Genomic DNA, 16,027 nt, shown 5'->3' on the forward strand with positions numbered 1-16,027 from the left:
ATTATCCATATAAATTTGGGAGGGAATGGTTAACTGTGGAATGCGTCATAGAATTCAAGAAAGGAGAAGGTCCATTGGATTTGACAACATAGAGCTACCTCTTCATTGACTCTGATCTGAGAAGTTTTAAGTGGAATGGCGAGGATGAAAGCCAGATTGGGGTACGTTTAAGAATAAATATTTCCACCCCCTACTTTCAAAACTCAGAAACATAAGAACAGGAAATCAACTCACAGCATCTCCATTTTGACTCCAGTCCTGACCTCTTCACTAAACTTCTTCCTCATTTTCCAACTACTGAACATTTCCCCCGGGTATCCAAACTTAACAGATCCCAAACAGAATTCTTGATTTCCTCTCCTCACACTTGGTCCTCCTTCGTTCTTCTCTCTCGTCTTCGTCTGCTTTCACCCACACCAAAAGCTTTTGAGGCGTCCTTGACTGTTCTCCTTTTCTCACACTCCTCATCCAGTCCACCTTCGTCTCTCCTACCCCCACAGTAGATCCTGAATCTGACCGAGTCTCTTCTCCATTGTTGGCAGCACAGTAGTCCATGCCACCATTGTCTCCTGCCTGAACTATTGAGGAGAAAAAAATCTTAACTGGTCTTTCTGCTTCCTTTCTCTGATCTCTGAAATCTGTTCACCACTTAGCAGCTAACGTGATCCTTTTGGAATATAAGTCATATTTTTGTCACTTCTCTGCTCACAACCTTATAGTGGCTTCCCATCTTAATCCTGATAAAACCCAACGGCCTTACGGTGGCATCCAAGGCCTGACATTGTCTGGTTTATGGTACCTTTTGACTTCATCTCCTGTAGAACTCTCCCCTCCTCACTGCCCTGTTCCACCATGCTGATCTCCTTACTGATCCTCAAATACACCAAGCATCCTCCCACTTTGGAGTCTTTGTAATTGTTGCCCTTTCTGCTTGGAAGGTTTTACCCAGCTAGTCACGTGGCTCTCTCTCTCACTTCGTTCAGGTGTCTGTTCAAATATCATTTTGTCAAAGAGGCCTTCTTTAGCCAGTATAATAGACCTAGAAAATTATCCAGTGAGTTTGACTTTATGGAAATTTATATTAAGAAGAACTGTAAGGTGTTTGAAAGTGTGGAAAGGCCTCAGTTGTTCAGGGAAAACCCTAAATGACAAGGTAGTAATAAATCCAGAAAAGAAAAATTCACATCTAAGGCAGTGTCATTACAGTAGGCAACTTGTCTCAGCAGTGAGTTCTTTATAATGAGAACAGAGTGTGAATTTAATTTAAAAATTGAGATATGGTTATATTGGAAGAATATGGGAGGAAAAAGAGGGGCTGTATATGTGCTATGTCTTCATTTACCTTAAATCAATGAAAAATAATGCTAAAATTGGTGAAGCAAAAGACAACAGTCCTCTAGAGCCCACCAATTTGCCACAATATAGAGAGCAGGAGAGAATGTTAAATAATACCACAGGGATGCAGTCAGCAAAATCTAGACTGTAGGAAATTAGTGTCCAACAGCCTGGTTTCTTCTGTGAACAGATTTCAAGAGATTTGGGCATGGGAGGGTAGAGGGGCAGAGAAAGACAGTAGGATTTGGGGCTGGTGTTGTACGCCCATTTGTTTGTGGCCCTTACGCTAAAACTCAGGTGTATCGTTCTTCTCTGACAATGATCAGCTCTTTTGGTGCAGACAGCAGAGAATGCAGAAAGTTTAGGTCAACCAAGGGTGAGATTGAGCCGGGTGAGTACGTGGAGGAAGAGGGGGACAGGGGAGTCGTGCAAGAGAGTGATTGTGATGGAACACAAATCAGAACCAGGTAAGAAGCGAAGTGATCACATGAGTTGCTGGATAAATAGTGTGAAAACGGTAGGAGTAATGTACCGAAACTGTTAATGACATGTAGAATTATTACAGGGGATTACTAGAGTAGTTAAGATGGAAAGCTAAGAGGTGGTGGTCAAAAGGTGGTATGCTTAAAATCAAAGTTTCAAAAAATATATAGTTGATAGTGACAGGATGCAAGGGATGGCATTGAAAGTGGATGACCTTACTGAGTGAAGTAAGTCAAAGACAAATATCATATGATATCGCTTATATGTAGAATCTAAAAAAATGGTACAAATGAACTTATTTACAAAAAAAAAAGAGTCACAGGTGTGAAAAACAAACGTATGGTTACCGGAGCGTGGCGGGGAGGATGGGGAGGGATAAATGAGGAGATTGGGACTGACATAAAATCGATAACTAATCAGGACCTACTGTATAGCACAGGGAACTCTATTCCATACTCTGTAATGACCTCGATGGGGAAAGAATCTGAAAAAGAGTGGATATATGTATATGTATAACTGATTCACCTTGCTGTACAGCAGAAACTGACACAACATTATAAATCAACTGTAGTCTAATAAAAAATTTTTAAAATTACATTTGACATTATTAATAAAGATTGTCAATTGTACTTATTATGTTTCAAAATGATATTGCGTCATACCTGGCTGATAACTTGAAAGTTCTGTAGTTATAAGAAATGACAAAGTGTTATTGAATTTCCTATATAATGAAAAAAAAAGTGGATGACTTAAATTGTGGGAAGGAAGAGATCATTCATGGCAAGGATGGAAAGAACTGGTCACCCATCTCTTATGAATGGGTGAGAATAAATCCACTTAAAATTTTGGATCCATTTTGCTGGATAGCTTGTAGCCGTTTATACTCACACCTATAGTGTGTGGGAATATGAAGAGAGAGTATTGAAACTTAAATTTCAGTTTCTATGTGACACCATTCAGCCTTTGATGTGCTGGTAGAATAAAGCAGAACTTACGCCAATTTTAATCATGTAGTAAAGACATTTTGTATATTGAATCATGAATTCATTCATAAATATGAGACAGGCATTATAATCTTTCAGAACAGTTCAGCTTTTGTAAGGATTATTTGATGACTTTAATCCCTAAATCCAGTAAGCTGTTTGCTTATGAACTCCCTAAAAGCATTTCCTTTACCAGGCTTCTTCTTCAGGAGCAATGCATTTTTTGGACCATTTGCATTCAAAGTCGAGGCAGTACACATATGACAATTAGAATAACTCATGTTCCATTCTGCAGTGTGTTTGTGTTCGGAACCTCTCAACTGGGTATCTTCACGTACCATGAGCACCCGAGTTGGAAGACGCTGCCCAAGGCCACATGTGTTGGAATCTAGCAAGATCTTTACTTTCTAGATCGCTAAGCTCACTGTCCCCCTCCTTGTCTCCCTGCCACCTGGTGCGTTTAAATGGCGCTGGCTTCTCTGCTGCCCCACACAGCATGTGGGCGTCAACATTCAGTCTGTCTACTTCTGTTCTTAGAGCCTTGAGGAAATGAACACTACCTCTGCATTCTAAAAGCCTGGGGATGTCTGGACTGCAGGGTATCAGTAGATGTTTGAAAGGGTTTATTTTCACTGCGTTGGGAAGGATATGGGAGCACAGATGCTCTCCTACCTTTTTGGTTGGGGTGTACGTCGGCAGCACTCTACAGTATACAACGTCACAGTACTTGATACAATTTTTTAAAAAATGTAGATCCCCTTTGAGCCTGCACTTCTGTTTATGAGGATTTGCCATACAAATGGACTTATATATAGATATGCACAGATCTATCAAGGATATATGTTGCAGCATTATTTGTAGTGGCAAAAAGTGGGAAACAACATAAGTGTCCATCAGAAGGTCAGATCAGTTATGGCGTGGCCACACAGTGGAATACTCTGAGTGATTTCCAAGAATGAGGCATGTCTCCTTGATATTTTATTAAATTAAAAAAAAAAGGCACACATCAGTTTATTTGGTGTGCTGACATTTATGTGCATACAACATTTCTGGAAAGCAGCCTAAGAAACTGTTTCAGTTGTTACCTCGAAGAAGTGAACTAATACCTGGAGATGTTGGTGGACTCTCTATATATATCTTGCACCATTTGAATTTGTATCTGTTTAAAAAATTAATATTTAAATTTTGTAGTATTTTATAGCTTAGAGTAATTATAGGTGGCAACTTTAATATCTTACGAATGTCTTATGGCATTGATCTTGTAGCTTTTGAAAATGATTTTTGTCTGTTAAATGAAACTCAGCAGTTAGCATCTTAGAATGGAGTTGAAATAAAAATCTAATAACCTAAAATGACAATGTCATTTCAGTTCATTAAAATCATGTGTTGTTATTGCTGTTTTATCATTAGGTATTATGACTCTGTCCCCTTTTGATCAAATGAAGACTGCCTCCAATATAGGTGGATATAATGCAGCAATTAAAAACAGCCCACCCGCCATGTCTCAGTATATCACTGTAGGGTCCAATCCATTTACGGGCTTCTTCTATGCTTTAGAGGTAAGTGTTTCATCAGTGATCTTGACTTTTCAACATATCTACAAATTGGGATGGTAACATAGCCTTAGAAAGATTAAGCAGTTTACATTTCTAAGTTTCAATGTAAGCTAAAATTAGTCTCAACTCACTTTCTTCTAAATTCTTTAGATTAACTGAGAAGGTACTAGAGTCAGTGTAATACAAGCGTCCTTCTTTGTTTCTGATGCCCCGAATTCTTAGTTGAGTTGTCTTTAAATATTGGTGCAGTAATCAGAGGCTTAGTGTTGTTAGTGATGTCAGCCCACCAGGGATTTGAGTAAATGAGGAATTGTAAAGACAGAGCAAGCCGCCAACTATAGTTGATAAAATGGTGAAAATTGCTTCCTAAAATTGGGAAAAATTAGGTGTTAGATTTGGTATCTCCTGTTGTTCGCTTAAACAGCACCCTTCTCAAAATGGTTCAAACCATCTTTTTGCTTTAATAAAAATATATTTAAAAAAAAAAAGGGGGAGGGATAAATTAGGAGTTTGGGATAAATATATACACACTCCTATATATAAAATAGATAAATAACAAGGTCCTACTGTAGAGCACAGGGAACTATATTCAATATCTTGTAATAACGTATAATGGAAAAGAATCTGCAAAAGAAAAAAATATATATATGTACACATAGCTGAATCACTTTGCTATACACCTGAAACTAACACAACATTGTAAATCAACTGTACTTAAAAAATTTTTTGTATAATATAAAACATTTCTAAATAAAAACTGGTTAAAAAATGGAAAGAAAAAAAAAAAAGAGGGAAAAGGGCCGGTTGTATATGGATAAGAAATCAGTAGCCCTGGTAGAAAAATGCCATTTTAATGTCCTAGTTTAAATTTTTTTCATTAATTACAGTTTAAAGAGGAAAATCCTAAAGATAACTAAACTACTAGTGATTTTACTTTTTTTTTTCTTTTTTTAATTGGCTGTGCCACATGGCTTGCAATATCTTAGTTCCCCAAACAGGGATCAAACCCGAGCCCCCTGCAGTGGAAGCACGGAGTTCTAACCACTGGACCACCAGGGGATTCCCTTACTTTTAAACTGTAGAGTTAAAACTTTTGATTATATTGCTACCTCCTACCTTTTTAAGGTACATCTTGTTTAGAAAATATATTTTGTTTATCTGTCAGCTGTTGTTTTCTCTTTCAAATGTTCTGTTTTTCAGGGAAGCACGCAACCATTATTATCTCATGTTGCACTAGCAGTGGCAAGTAAACTCACTTCTGCTTTATTTAATGCTGCCAGGTAATTACATCACAATTTAAATGATCTAATTTGCATCTCACTAGGTTTTAACTTATATTTTGATAGTCTGCAGTTTAAAACTCTGGAAGCCCTGGTTTTAGTCTGAATTTTCTTTCTTTTCAGTGGTTGGCTTGGTTGGAAAAGCAAGCATGAAGAAGAAGCTGTCCAGAAGCAAAAACCCAAGGTTGAACCAGCTACCCCATTAGCTGTAAGGCAAGTCTGTCATGCTCTTCTCACATTTTAGTATTTTTAGGAATGCGCTCTTGAATTAATGGTCTTTCTGTGTGCTTAGCTGATTTGTTGATTTCCTGAGTCTTTGGAGCTTCTAAAAGTCATTAATGTGGGACTAATTTTTTTATATATATATATAAATTTATTTATTTTATTTATTTATTTTTGGCTGCATTGGGTCTTTGTTGCTGCACGCGGGCTTTCTCTAGTTGCGGTGAGCCGGGGCTGCTCTTTGTCCTGGTGCTCCGGCTTCTCATTGCGGTGGCTTCTCTTGTTGCGGAGCATGGGCTCTGGGTGCACGGGCTTCCATAGTGGTGGCACGTGGGCTCAGTAGTTGTGGCTCACGGGCTCTAGAGCACAGGCTCAGTAGTTGTGGTGCACAGGCCTAGTTGCTCTGCGGCATGTGGGATCTTCCTGGACCGGGGCTTGAACCCGTGTCCCCTGCATTGGCAGGCAGATTCTTAACCATGGCGCCACCTAGGAAGCCCAATGTGGGACTAATTTTTTCCACCAGAATGTAAAGTCCACGAGGACAGTGTTTTTTGCCTGTTTTATCACAGCTGTCTCCCTGTCATGTCGTGGGGGCTCAATGTGTATGTGTTGAGTGTGCTCTTCTACAAACACCTGTACACTTAGCTTAAGTTGCAGGAAAATTGGTTTTTTGATAGCTGTTGGATTTCTTTCTGTAAAAAGTTTAGTTTGTCATTAAGCTGTAGAAACTCAAAAAGGACTTAGTGATTTCTTTAAAAAATAAATAAATAAAAATGGGGGGTCCCATGTATCCAAGCACTCTTCAACATGCTGGCTTGTGCTTCCTTGCTTCAGCAGTGCTGTAGGATATTTAGTGGATTTGTCAGGTTTTGTGGGGAGTGAGTATGATTTTTGCCTGATTCTGTTTTTAAATCATTTTTTATTACCCAATAGAAAGGGAAATAGAAACCTCCCCCCTTTTTTTAGATGTTCTTCAACTAAAGAGATATAACTAATTATCTGCTATTAAAATTGATTAAAGATTATCTTCCAGGGTTTTTTCCATCTTAAAGTATGTTATAACACATCACATTTTCTAAGATCACCCAAGAATCAAGAAATAAGCCAAATGGCCCTTATGCATCCAAATAGATGTAACAAAGTTTGAGTACTTTGTCTCAGGGGCTTTTTCAAAATGAGCTCTTCTGGTCCTTTCTCAGTACCTCTTTACTTTTATTTTACTCACAGTTCTAATAAGATTGATAATAGACCAAGAGCAGTTTACAGATAACTATTTAGAAGAAGGAACATTCTTGTACTTGCATTGGTCTCAGCAAGATATGATATCTAGAAAAAAAAAAAAGAGAACAGATCAGAAATCAGAACTACACAGATGCCTGTGTAGGAACAGAGTATTCTAAAATTTAGTTGGTTGTGAGGGTATTGTTTCCTATGATGTATCATTTAATCAAGGAAATCTAGTTGTACTTGAGACTCTCTGAAAATAGGTTGTGGATATCTATATAGAAAATCTCTGAAATGAAACCTAGGTGTTTTTATTTTGTAATAGAAGAAATTTCCTTATGCACTTTGTATTGCAAAATGTGGTGTGATCAGTTAATAAATTAGGTATTAATCCATAGAAAGTTCATATTTCTTTATATAAAAACAGATTCAGCCTATTTTGTTAATGCATTTCATTATTCTTTTATGTATTTCTAGATTGCACTTTGATTTGAGCTTTCTGTTTTCTTGCAAATATCAGATTTGGACTTCCAGATTCCAGACGCCATGGTGAAAGTATATGTCTGTCTCCATGTAACACGCTGGCAGCAGTAACAGATGATTTTGGCAGAATTATTTTGTTGGACGTAGCTAGAGGAATTGCAATACGCATGTGGAAAGGTACTTTCTTACAAAAATCCAGAAAAAACAGTTAATTTGCTTTCTAGCCCAGCAGTTGGACAGTGTTATCCTTTTTCAGCTTCTGGTTGATAAAGTGTTTAATTCTTTACGTTTATGCTTTTTGTTTGTTTGTTTAAACCATAAACTCAGATCAGCAACACTTGACCCAGTAGTCTAACTGATATATCCTTTAAGTCTGACCAACTCATAGGCACTTTTAACCTCTTCCTTACATACCTCTTTTCAATTCTCACCATCATTGTCAATTCCTGAATTCAGTTTCTTGCCCCCTCGAATGCCAAGTCTTTCAGATTTAAGATGGCAAAACCTAGCAGAATTCATTTTTTTCCCATTTGACTTCCATATCTACGTGCTTGGGTCAGTTCACTTAAGTGTCTCAGTAACTTTGTCAGTTAGAAGTTGCATTTAGTGGCAAACAGTAGAGCCAAGGGTTGATATGATGTCGCTGTGATGTCCTCAGCTCAGTTTCCTTCCATGTAGCTTCCCCATGCAAGGTTATCTCATGGTTCATATGGCTGCTGAAGCTGTAGCCTTCTTATCTGCATCCCAGGAAGGAAGAAGGGGAAAGGAAGACTGCCAATTTAGTCCACTTTGAAGATACTTTCTGAAGTCTTGTCAAGCTTTTTCTACAATACATTAGCCAGGACTTAGTCACACGGCCAAACTTAACTACAAGGGAGACTTGAACATATCTAGGCACATTGTCAACCTGAGTAAAATAAAATCTCCTTGACCAAGGAAGAGGGAAGAATGCATTGTTTGAAGTGATCTGGAATAGCAACATGTCAGCTCAGACTGCTGGTTAGAAGTCACAATTTGGGTGCAATCTGGTCTGTTTTTAGCATTGTGAGGAATAATGGATTTGAGGGCCAGACTGAGGCCACTATTAACCTTCTTGCCAGAGAATTCCTGCAGTGTTTACCTGCCACATGTTTAAGTGTCTTTAGAAATAGGTTTTAATGCTGCAGATACATCATTTCTCCCTGAAATGGTGTTTGTCTTCTGAACCAACATCAAGGGTATGTTCTCAGCAAGACTTTTCCAGAATATATACCAGCCGGTCCAGATCCACTATGGCGATCTTATCGCTGCCACTGTTGCCTGTCCTTCTGCAGCTGGTGCAGTCTGTCGTTTTCCTCCCTGTCTTGGAAAGAGAGGGATCAGTTGCCTGTCAGAGGGGCCACCCTCAAGTGGAAGACGTGTCAGCTGCATCTTTCTTCTCACAGGCCGGAGCTGTTTCCCATCGCTCTGCAGCCCATGTTTTCCCTCTGTCTGCACATCACCAAGGGACTTGAATAGCAGGGAACCAATTTGATCTTTTTCTTATATTTTAATTGTATTTTTAAGTCTGAACCTGATAACCTCCCCAGAATTTTTTGAAAAGAGGGAGGAAAGGGGATGAGATGAGGGAAGGGTGCTCACGAAGCCGGGATAACTGTTTTTTTCTTAAAGAAAAAAAGTGATCAGAAGCAAATATAGCAAAATCTGAAGTTTTAATAAGACTTGGTGATTTAGTATTTATCATAATTATTATCTTCTTTTCTGTTTAATGTATTTCTTAATAAAAGATAATGTACTTTTTTTTTTTTTTTTTTTTTTGCGGTACGCGGGCCTCTCACTGTTGTGGCCTCTCCCGTTGCGGAGCACAGGCTCCGGATGCGCAGGCTCAGCGGCCATGGCTCACGGGCCCAGCCGCTCCGCGGCATATGGTATCCTCCCAGACCGGGACACGAACCCGTATCCCCTGCATCGGCAGGCGGACTCTCAACCACTGCGCCACCAGGGAGGCCCAAAGATAATGTACTTTTTTAACATCTTTATTGGAGTATAATTGCTTCACAATAGTGTGTTAGTTTCTGCTTTATAACAAAGTGAATCAGTTATACATATACATATGTCCCCATATCTCTTTCCTCTTGCGTCTCCCTCCATCCCACCCGATAATGCACTTTTACAGCTTTTCTTAAGGCTCCCCGCCCCGCCACCAGAAACATCCCAGAGTGCTTCAGGAGGCTACTGCTAAACCTAGATGACATAACTAAGTAGCTTTCCTTTCCTCTGTCTCCAAGGGTATCGAGATGCACAGACTGGTTGGATCCAAATTGTAGAGGACCTCCACGAAAGAGTGCCAGAAAAGGTGGACTTTTCCCCCTTTGGAAGTCCTCAGGGTCCAAGTCGAGTAGCTCAGTTCCTTGTGATCTATGCACCGCGGAGGGGCGTTTTAGAAGTGTGGAGCACACAGCAGGGCCCTAGAGTAGGCGCTTTCAACGTGGGAAAGCACTGCAGGTAAGCTGCAAACGCCGGGCCTTTTCCTGGTTACAGAAAGGAATGCTTTTGTTAAAATAAAGCTTTTATTAAAGCTACTTATTAGATTACAAGTTGTTTGAGAATTGAAATGTCCTTTTATGTTTTTTTCCTGCGAGTGCCTGGTATATAATTAAGGATTAAGTATTTAATAGCAAAGGAATCTGATTGAAGAGGCTGTGATATGCTACTGAATTAAAGTCAGCTTTGGTGCTGCTATTTGTCCCCAGCCCTTACTTACACTGTGGAGGCTCGAAAGGAAAGATTCTTTCCAGTTCCCCTGGTGATGATGTTGAGTGAGGTGAATGCTTTGTTTACCACTGCAACTTAGGCCTGATTGTGTTCATTTAATTTTCTAGCACATTTTAACAAGGTATAAGAACCCTGCTAGTTGGGTTCTGCTTTACTTATGTTTTTGGTATCAGTATTTATTTGCCTTACTGATGCTTCTGAATTGATAATAATGTAGGGGTCCCAAGCTGTAATAATAGCACCTTTTAACATTTTTCCTTTCTCTAAGATTTTTACCATATTGGTATGTGATTTCCTCAGGCTTCTGTATCCTGGCTATAAAATAATGGGCTTAAATAACATTACCAGTCAGAATTGGCAGCCGCAGACTTACCAGATCTGTCTGGTTGATCCAGTGTCTGGAAGTGTGAAAACAGTAAATGTCCCTTTCCATTTAGCATTGAGGTAAGTTGTATCACGTGCCAGCTTACTTATGTCCCTCTGCTAACTTTTCCTGGTCCTTTATTTGCTGTTTGTTTTACTTTGTTTCATAGCTATCATTTTGTTCTCTTTTCTGATTAGACTGATAACCTTTAAAGTTAAATAGGAAGAATAGAAAGGAAAAAGAAATCTGGAGCGTGTCAGAATTAGAAGGAAAACAGTTCCACATTCTGTAAGAATTTGTTGTATTTATTGTTTTAGTGATAAGAAGAGTGAACGAGCCAAGGACATGCACTTAGTGAAGAAACTGGGAGCCTTACTGAAAGCAAAATCTCCCAATCTTGGTAGGTGTCCTTCAATAAAAATGAAGCAAACTGTTATGTCATTTTTTAAAATTAATAGAATATTCTAAATGGAACAATCAGAACACTTCAGTGCCTTTATGAGCTACTTCAACTCGTTTTTGGAATGAGGTGAGGTACAAGTAATCATGTGTTGTTTTTACTGGAATTACTCTGGAGGATGAAATGTGCCATCGAGGGAGTATTAGAATCGGTAACAATAAAACAGTACTTTCCGAGAGAACGCAGAAATCCTTTAGACTGACTGATATCGCAAATACATGATTTTTTCTTTCAGAATAAAGTTTAACTGTCATAAAAGTGAAAATTTTACTTTGGTTAATTTTCTTTCTAGATTTGATTGAAACAGAAATAAAGGAATTAATTCTCGATATTAAGTACCCTGCAACCAAAAAACAAGTAAGTGTATATAATAAACGGACTTTCTTGCTGAGTAGCTAGTACATATCCTTCTTAACAAAATCTTTTTTTTCCTATTTCCCTCCAAACATGACAAGCTAAAATCTTCCTTTGGTTTTCATGCATGTTCACCCTTTTTTATATTCCCATGTGGAAGCTTCTATTGTTTCTTTTCTTCTTTCTTCTTTTTTAAATTAAGTAATATTACCATACACGGAAACACATGTGTTTTATACATATAAACAAACCCATACATAACGTATATTCAAATTAAATAATAATAAGACAACGATGTGTATGACCACCCACCTTAGGAAACAGAATGTTACCAGGAAGTCTGAAGAGCCGTGCACGCCCCTCCTCCATCCCGTCCCCTTCTCCCATCCCTAAGGGAACCAGTCTTCAGAATTCTGTGTTCCTTTCGCTTTTGCTTTTCTTTACAGATACAGCATTTCTGTATGGCTCCTTTAAAACATATTGATGCATTTTCTGCTTTTTTAAACTTTGTATGAATGGAGTCACGCTCTGTCTTCTTCTGTGACTTACTTCATTCCTTCAGCATTGTGTTTCTGGGACTCATCCCCGTTGCTGCCTGCAGCTGCAGTTGACTCATGTACTGTGCTATAGGAATTCCACTCCGTGACCGCCATTTATTTGTTCACTCTCCTGTCAGTGGACATTTAGCTTGTTTCTAGTTTTTTGCTATTAACGGCAATGATAGTGGGATTATCCTTGTACATTTTTCCTGGTGCACATGTGTAAGAGTGGAATTGCTAGGTATGAGCTTTGGCTGTACTAGTTGATGATAAATTGCTTCTCAAAATACTCGTACTAATTGGCATTCGCATTTCTACTGTGGAAGAGGCCTTGTTGCTCCACAGCCTCAGCCTCTCATGATATAGTCAGACTGGTTACCTTTTCCAGGCTCCTGCTTATAATACGGTAATTCATTATATTACTCCCATTCCTCCTATCCAGGTCCCTCATAATGCTGCTCAGGTTCTAACTATAAATTCTTACCTGACACATCAATCCTCATGGATGCCTCTGAACTCTACTTTTAATCAGAACCAGAGAGCTAATGACTATAATCGTCCCTCAGTATCCTCAGGGGCATTGATTTCAGGACCCCCTGTGATACCTAAATCTCAGGATGCTTAAGTCCCTTATATAAAATGGTGTAATATTTGCATATAACTTATGCACATCCTCTTGTATACTTTAAATCCTCTCTAGATTACTTGTAATACCTAACACAATGTAAGTGCTATGTAAACAGTTGTAAATACAATGTAAGTGCAATGGAAGTAGTTGCAAGTGTGTGGCAAATTCAAGTTTTGCTTTTTGGAACTTTGTGGAATTTTTTCTTTCCAAATATTTTCAATCCATGGTTGGTTGAATCTGCAGATGCAGGACCCATGGATACAGAGGACCGACTCTACTTGTTTTCTAATTATTTCATGTATATTAGTCAAGCTCCCCAACTTTTTCCTCTTTACCTCTTTTAAGCTCCTTCAAACAGGGACCTTACCAAATACGTCATTTTCATAATGCACAGCATCTAAAGTAGTGGGATGAGTTAGTGAATACTAATTTCTTTCTATCCCTTTTATTCTACTGTGACAGTCTTTTTTCTTTTTTAACATCTTTATTGGAGTATAATTGCTTTACAGTGGTGTGTTAGTTTCTGCTTTATAACAAAGTGAATCAGTTATACATATACATATGTTCCCATATCTCTTCCCTCTTGCGTCTCCCTCCCTCCCACCCTCCCTATCCCACCCCTCTAGGTGGTCACAAAGCACCGAGCTGATCTCCCCCGGCTATGCGGCTGCTTCCCACTTGCTATCTGTTTTACATTTGGTAGTGTATATATGTCCATGCCACTCTCTCACTTCAGCAGTCATGTTTTAAAAACGCTGTTTATCGTTTTATTGTACAACAGGCAAGTCTCTGACTTTTAATTGAGTTTTCCATTCCACTGACAGCACTCATGGGCTCTCATCTTCCTCTGGGCAGCCTCCGTTATTAAAGGGACTCTTGTGAGAAGGTGGGCATGTGGAGAGGCAGTTTAGGGCATCGGTCCTGGAAAGGAGGCTCATAACCCACACAGTTCTTGTCATTTTGATACCATCTTTCTTATCTTACATCGTGGAACAACAAAATTGGGAAACTTCAGCATATTGCAAACTGTCTTCTTGATTTTCTTTTGTTTTACTCTACTACTGAATTTTGTATGAAGCTATGAATTTTATTAAAAATACTAGACAACCTAACAGTGAAAGTTGTGTATTATTTTACAACAGTTAAGGGAGAAAAGAAACCAGTTTAGACTTTGGAAGACTGAATAATAGGACAGTGAGCCAGCTGCTAGCTTGTGTAATAGTAGACAGAACAGAGGCAGATTACATTTTCCAGGGTATTTTGCCTCTTTGGGTCACTTTCTTTATATCCTCCACCCAGTTGCCTCATCATAGGTCGGACCAACCTCTTGAGCCGCCCTCTAGGCCCACTTCTCCACAGACACACAGAGTTGTTGTGTTACAATCTGATGTTTGTCTCATGCCACATTCTTAGCCTACCTTTTAGACTATTTAATCTCATCAGTCAAAATCCAATTTAATGTGCTGATATGAACAGCTAAGTAGGAACTTCAGGTGCTGTGTCTGACCCATTTGTGATTCTGATTGTTGCTTCTTTAGGCATGACGAGGGATTTTGGAACTGATGATGACCACTCTTAAATATCTACTAGTGGGTAGGAAGAGGGTAGGTGGGGAGTGTGTATACATACATCTATCTAGCATGGCCTGTGGATTCAGCCAACCATGCTCAGGTGCAGTAATATAGCAGGAATTAAGTTATTGTCTGCTTTTATTATTGACATGACAATGACAGTGTCTGCTTTTCATTTATACCTATAGAGTATAGACTTATTCAGACTCTTATTGGTGAATACCTTTATCTCTGTTTCTGTTTTGTCTTGGCCATTCTGTTGAACATCAGTTGCCTTCTAAGTTGTTTCATTCTCAGCCTGGACTTTCTGTCACTGTACCATGTTTGGCATGACATGAAATTGATTACATAGTACTTATGATGCAACTTTAACTCTCAGGTAAGTATAATAAAACATCTTAAAAATGGAGCTTCCCTTTGAAACTTGGGGTAGTGAAAGTATAGGCATAAATGTAAAATTTAAAAAACAAAATCATTGCCTTCTAATTATGAGAATTGTTCCATATCTTTCTTCTAGGCATTGGAAAGCATTTTGGCAAGCATACGTTTACCATTTTCCTGCCTTAGAAACATCACTCAGACTTTAATGGACACTTTAAAAAATCAAGGTAATAGGATTTGTACTGACTGAAGTTTATGGTCTCAATCTCAAATTTTATAACTCTGATGATAGAAAATATTAACTGCTTATGATGCCATCATGTTACTGTATTTTTTAATTAATTAATTAATTTTTAAATTTTCGGCCAGGCCGAACGGCTTGTGGGATCTTAGTTCCCTGATCAGGGATCGAACCTGAGCCCTCAGCAGTGAAAAATGCAGAGTCCTAACCACTGGACTGCCAGGGAGTTCCCCATCATGTTACTTTAATGTAGAAATAATATATAAGAAAGAAGGAAACATTTCATACCTTTAGTATTGGGGACTTTTTAATTCCCTGTTGCTGTTTTAATTCCCTGTATGCTGTTGATCTTCCTCTGAGCTTTCTCTGAATATGTTGCCTCTGTTTCTTACTGTAAATATTTTTCATTTGACTCCATCTACTGGGAGGAAAGATATAAGTATAGAATGATAGGAAGTGATTATTGTGGTAATAGCTGTAGAACGTTGTGAAAGCCATTGGCAGGAGGGGACGAGATGTCTGGTGGTAAGCAAAAAGCAGCCAGGTTCTCTTGCTGCCATTATGTCTTATTTAACTTTAAGTAATGTTGTTTTGACTATGATAATGATTAAAAAAAAATTCTAGGCTTTGATTTATGTTTTGTTAATGTATGGAATCCACATTTTTTCATCCATGTCCCTCATGAACGGAGCTAGGGCTTCCAAAATCACAGACTATGATTACATGACCAGTTCTGTGTTTTCTGGTTGTTTTTTACTGTTCAGAATTTGTCTGGAAAAGAATTACATCTGTAAATGTGAGTTTGTAACTCCACATTCTGTCCAGCCAAGCTAGAAAAATTTAATTTATTCTGAATTCCTAACATCATTTAAAAATGTAGTGTGTGATGGAGTGACTTCATCTAGTCATGACTTTTTGCTTGTTGTGTAAATATGAAATCAGCTGTGTATTTAATTATATTTAAGCCAACTTAGAGTAGCTTAATAGATAAATCGTAATATGCTGTTTCAGGACTTTAAGTGTCCTAATTTTGAGAATTTTTTTTTTCCAACACATATGTAAAGCTGACTCTTGGTAAACAGTAAACTCCTGTAATGCATACAGCTTGTTAGAAATGCCTCTTTCAAAAAGTATTGGGCTTCCCTGGTGGTGCAGTGGTTGAGAGTCCG

At 38.5% G+C, this 16,027-nt stretch overlaps 1 protein-coding gene across 1 annotated transcript in view; it reads left to right on the forward strand.

Annotated features, from left to right (window-relative positions):
* Positions 1-16,027, forward strand: part of RAB3GAP2 (RAB3 GTPase activating non-catalytic protein subunit 2) — a gene marked incomplete at its 5' end in the record, with an annotated part of 94,699 nt that overhangs the window by 48,307 nt on the left and 30,365 nt on the right. The window contains 9 exons of the mRNA XM_079698564.1: positions 4,212-4,360; positions 5,558-5,637; positions 5,761-5,850; positions 7,604-7,743; positions 9,834-10,050; positions 10,621-10,764; positions 11,002-11,084; positions 11,437-11,501; positions 14,754-14,844. Coding sequence (XP_079554690.1) covers positions 4,212-4,360; positions 5,558-5,637; positions 5,761-5,850; positions 7,604-7,743; positions 9,834-10,050; positions 10,621-10,764; positions 11,002-11,084; positions 11,437-11,501; positions 14,754-14,844 — 1,059 coding nt within the window. The remainder of the gene's footprint in view (positions 1-4,211; positions 4,361-5,557; positions 5,638-5,760; positions 5,851-7,603; positions 7,744-9,833; positions 10,051-10,620; positions 10,765-11,001; positions 11,085-11,436; positions 11,502-14,753; positions 14,845-16,027) is intronic.

This window comes from Hyperoodon ampullatus (assembly GCF_949752795.1).
Source record: "Hyperoodon ampullatus genome assembly, chromosome: 2".
Classification (NCBI taxonomy): domain Eukaryota; kingdom Metazoa; phylum Chordata; class Mammalia; order Artiodactyla; family Ziphiidae; genus Hyperoodon; species Hyperoodon ampullatus.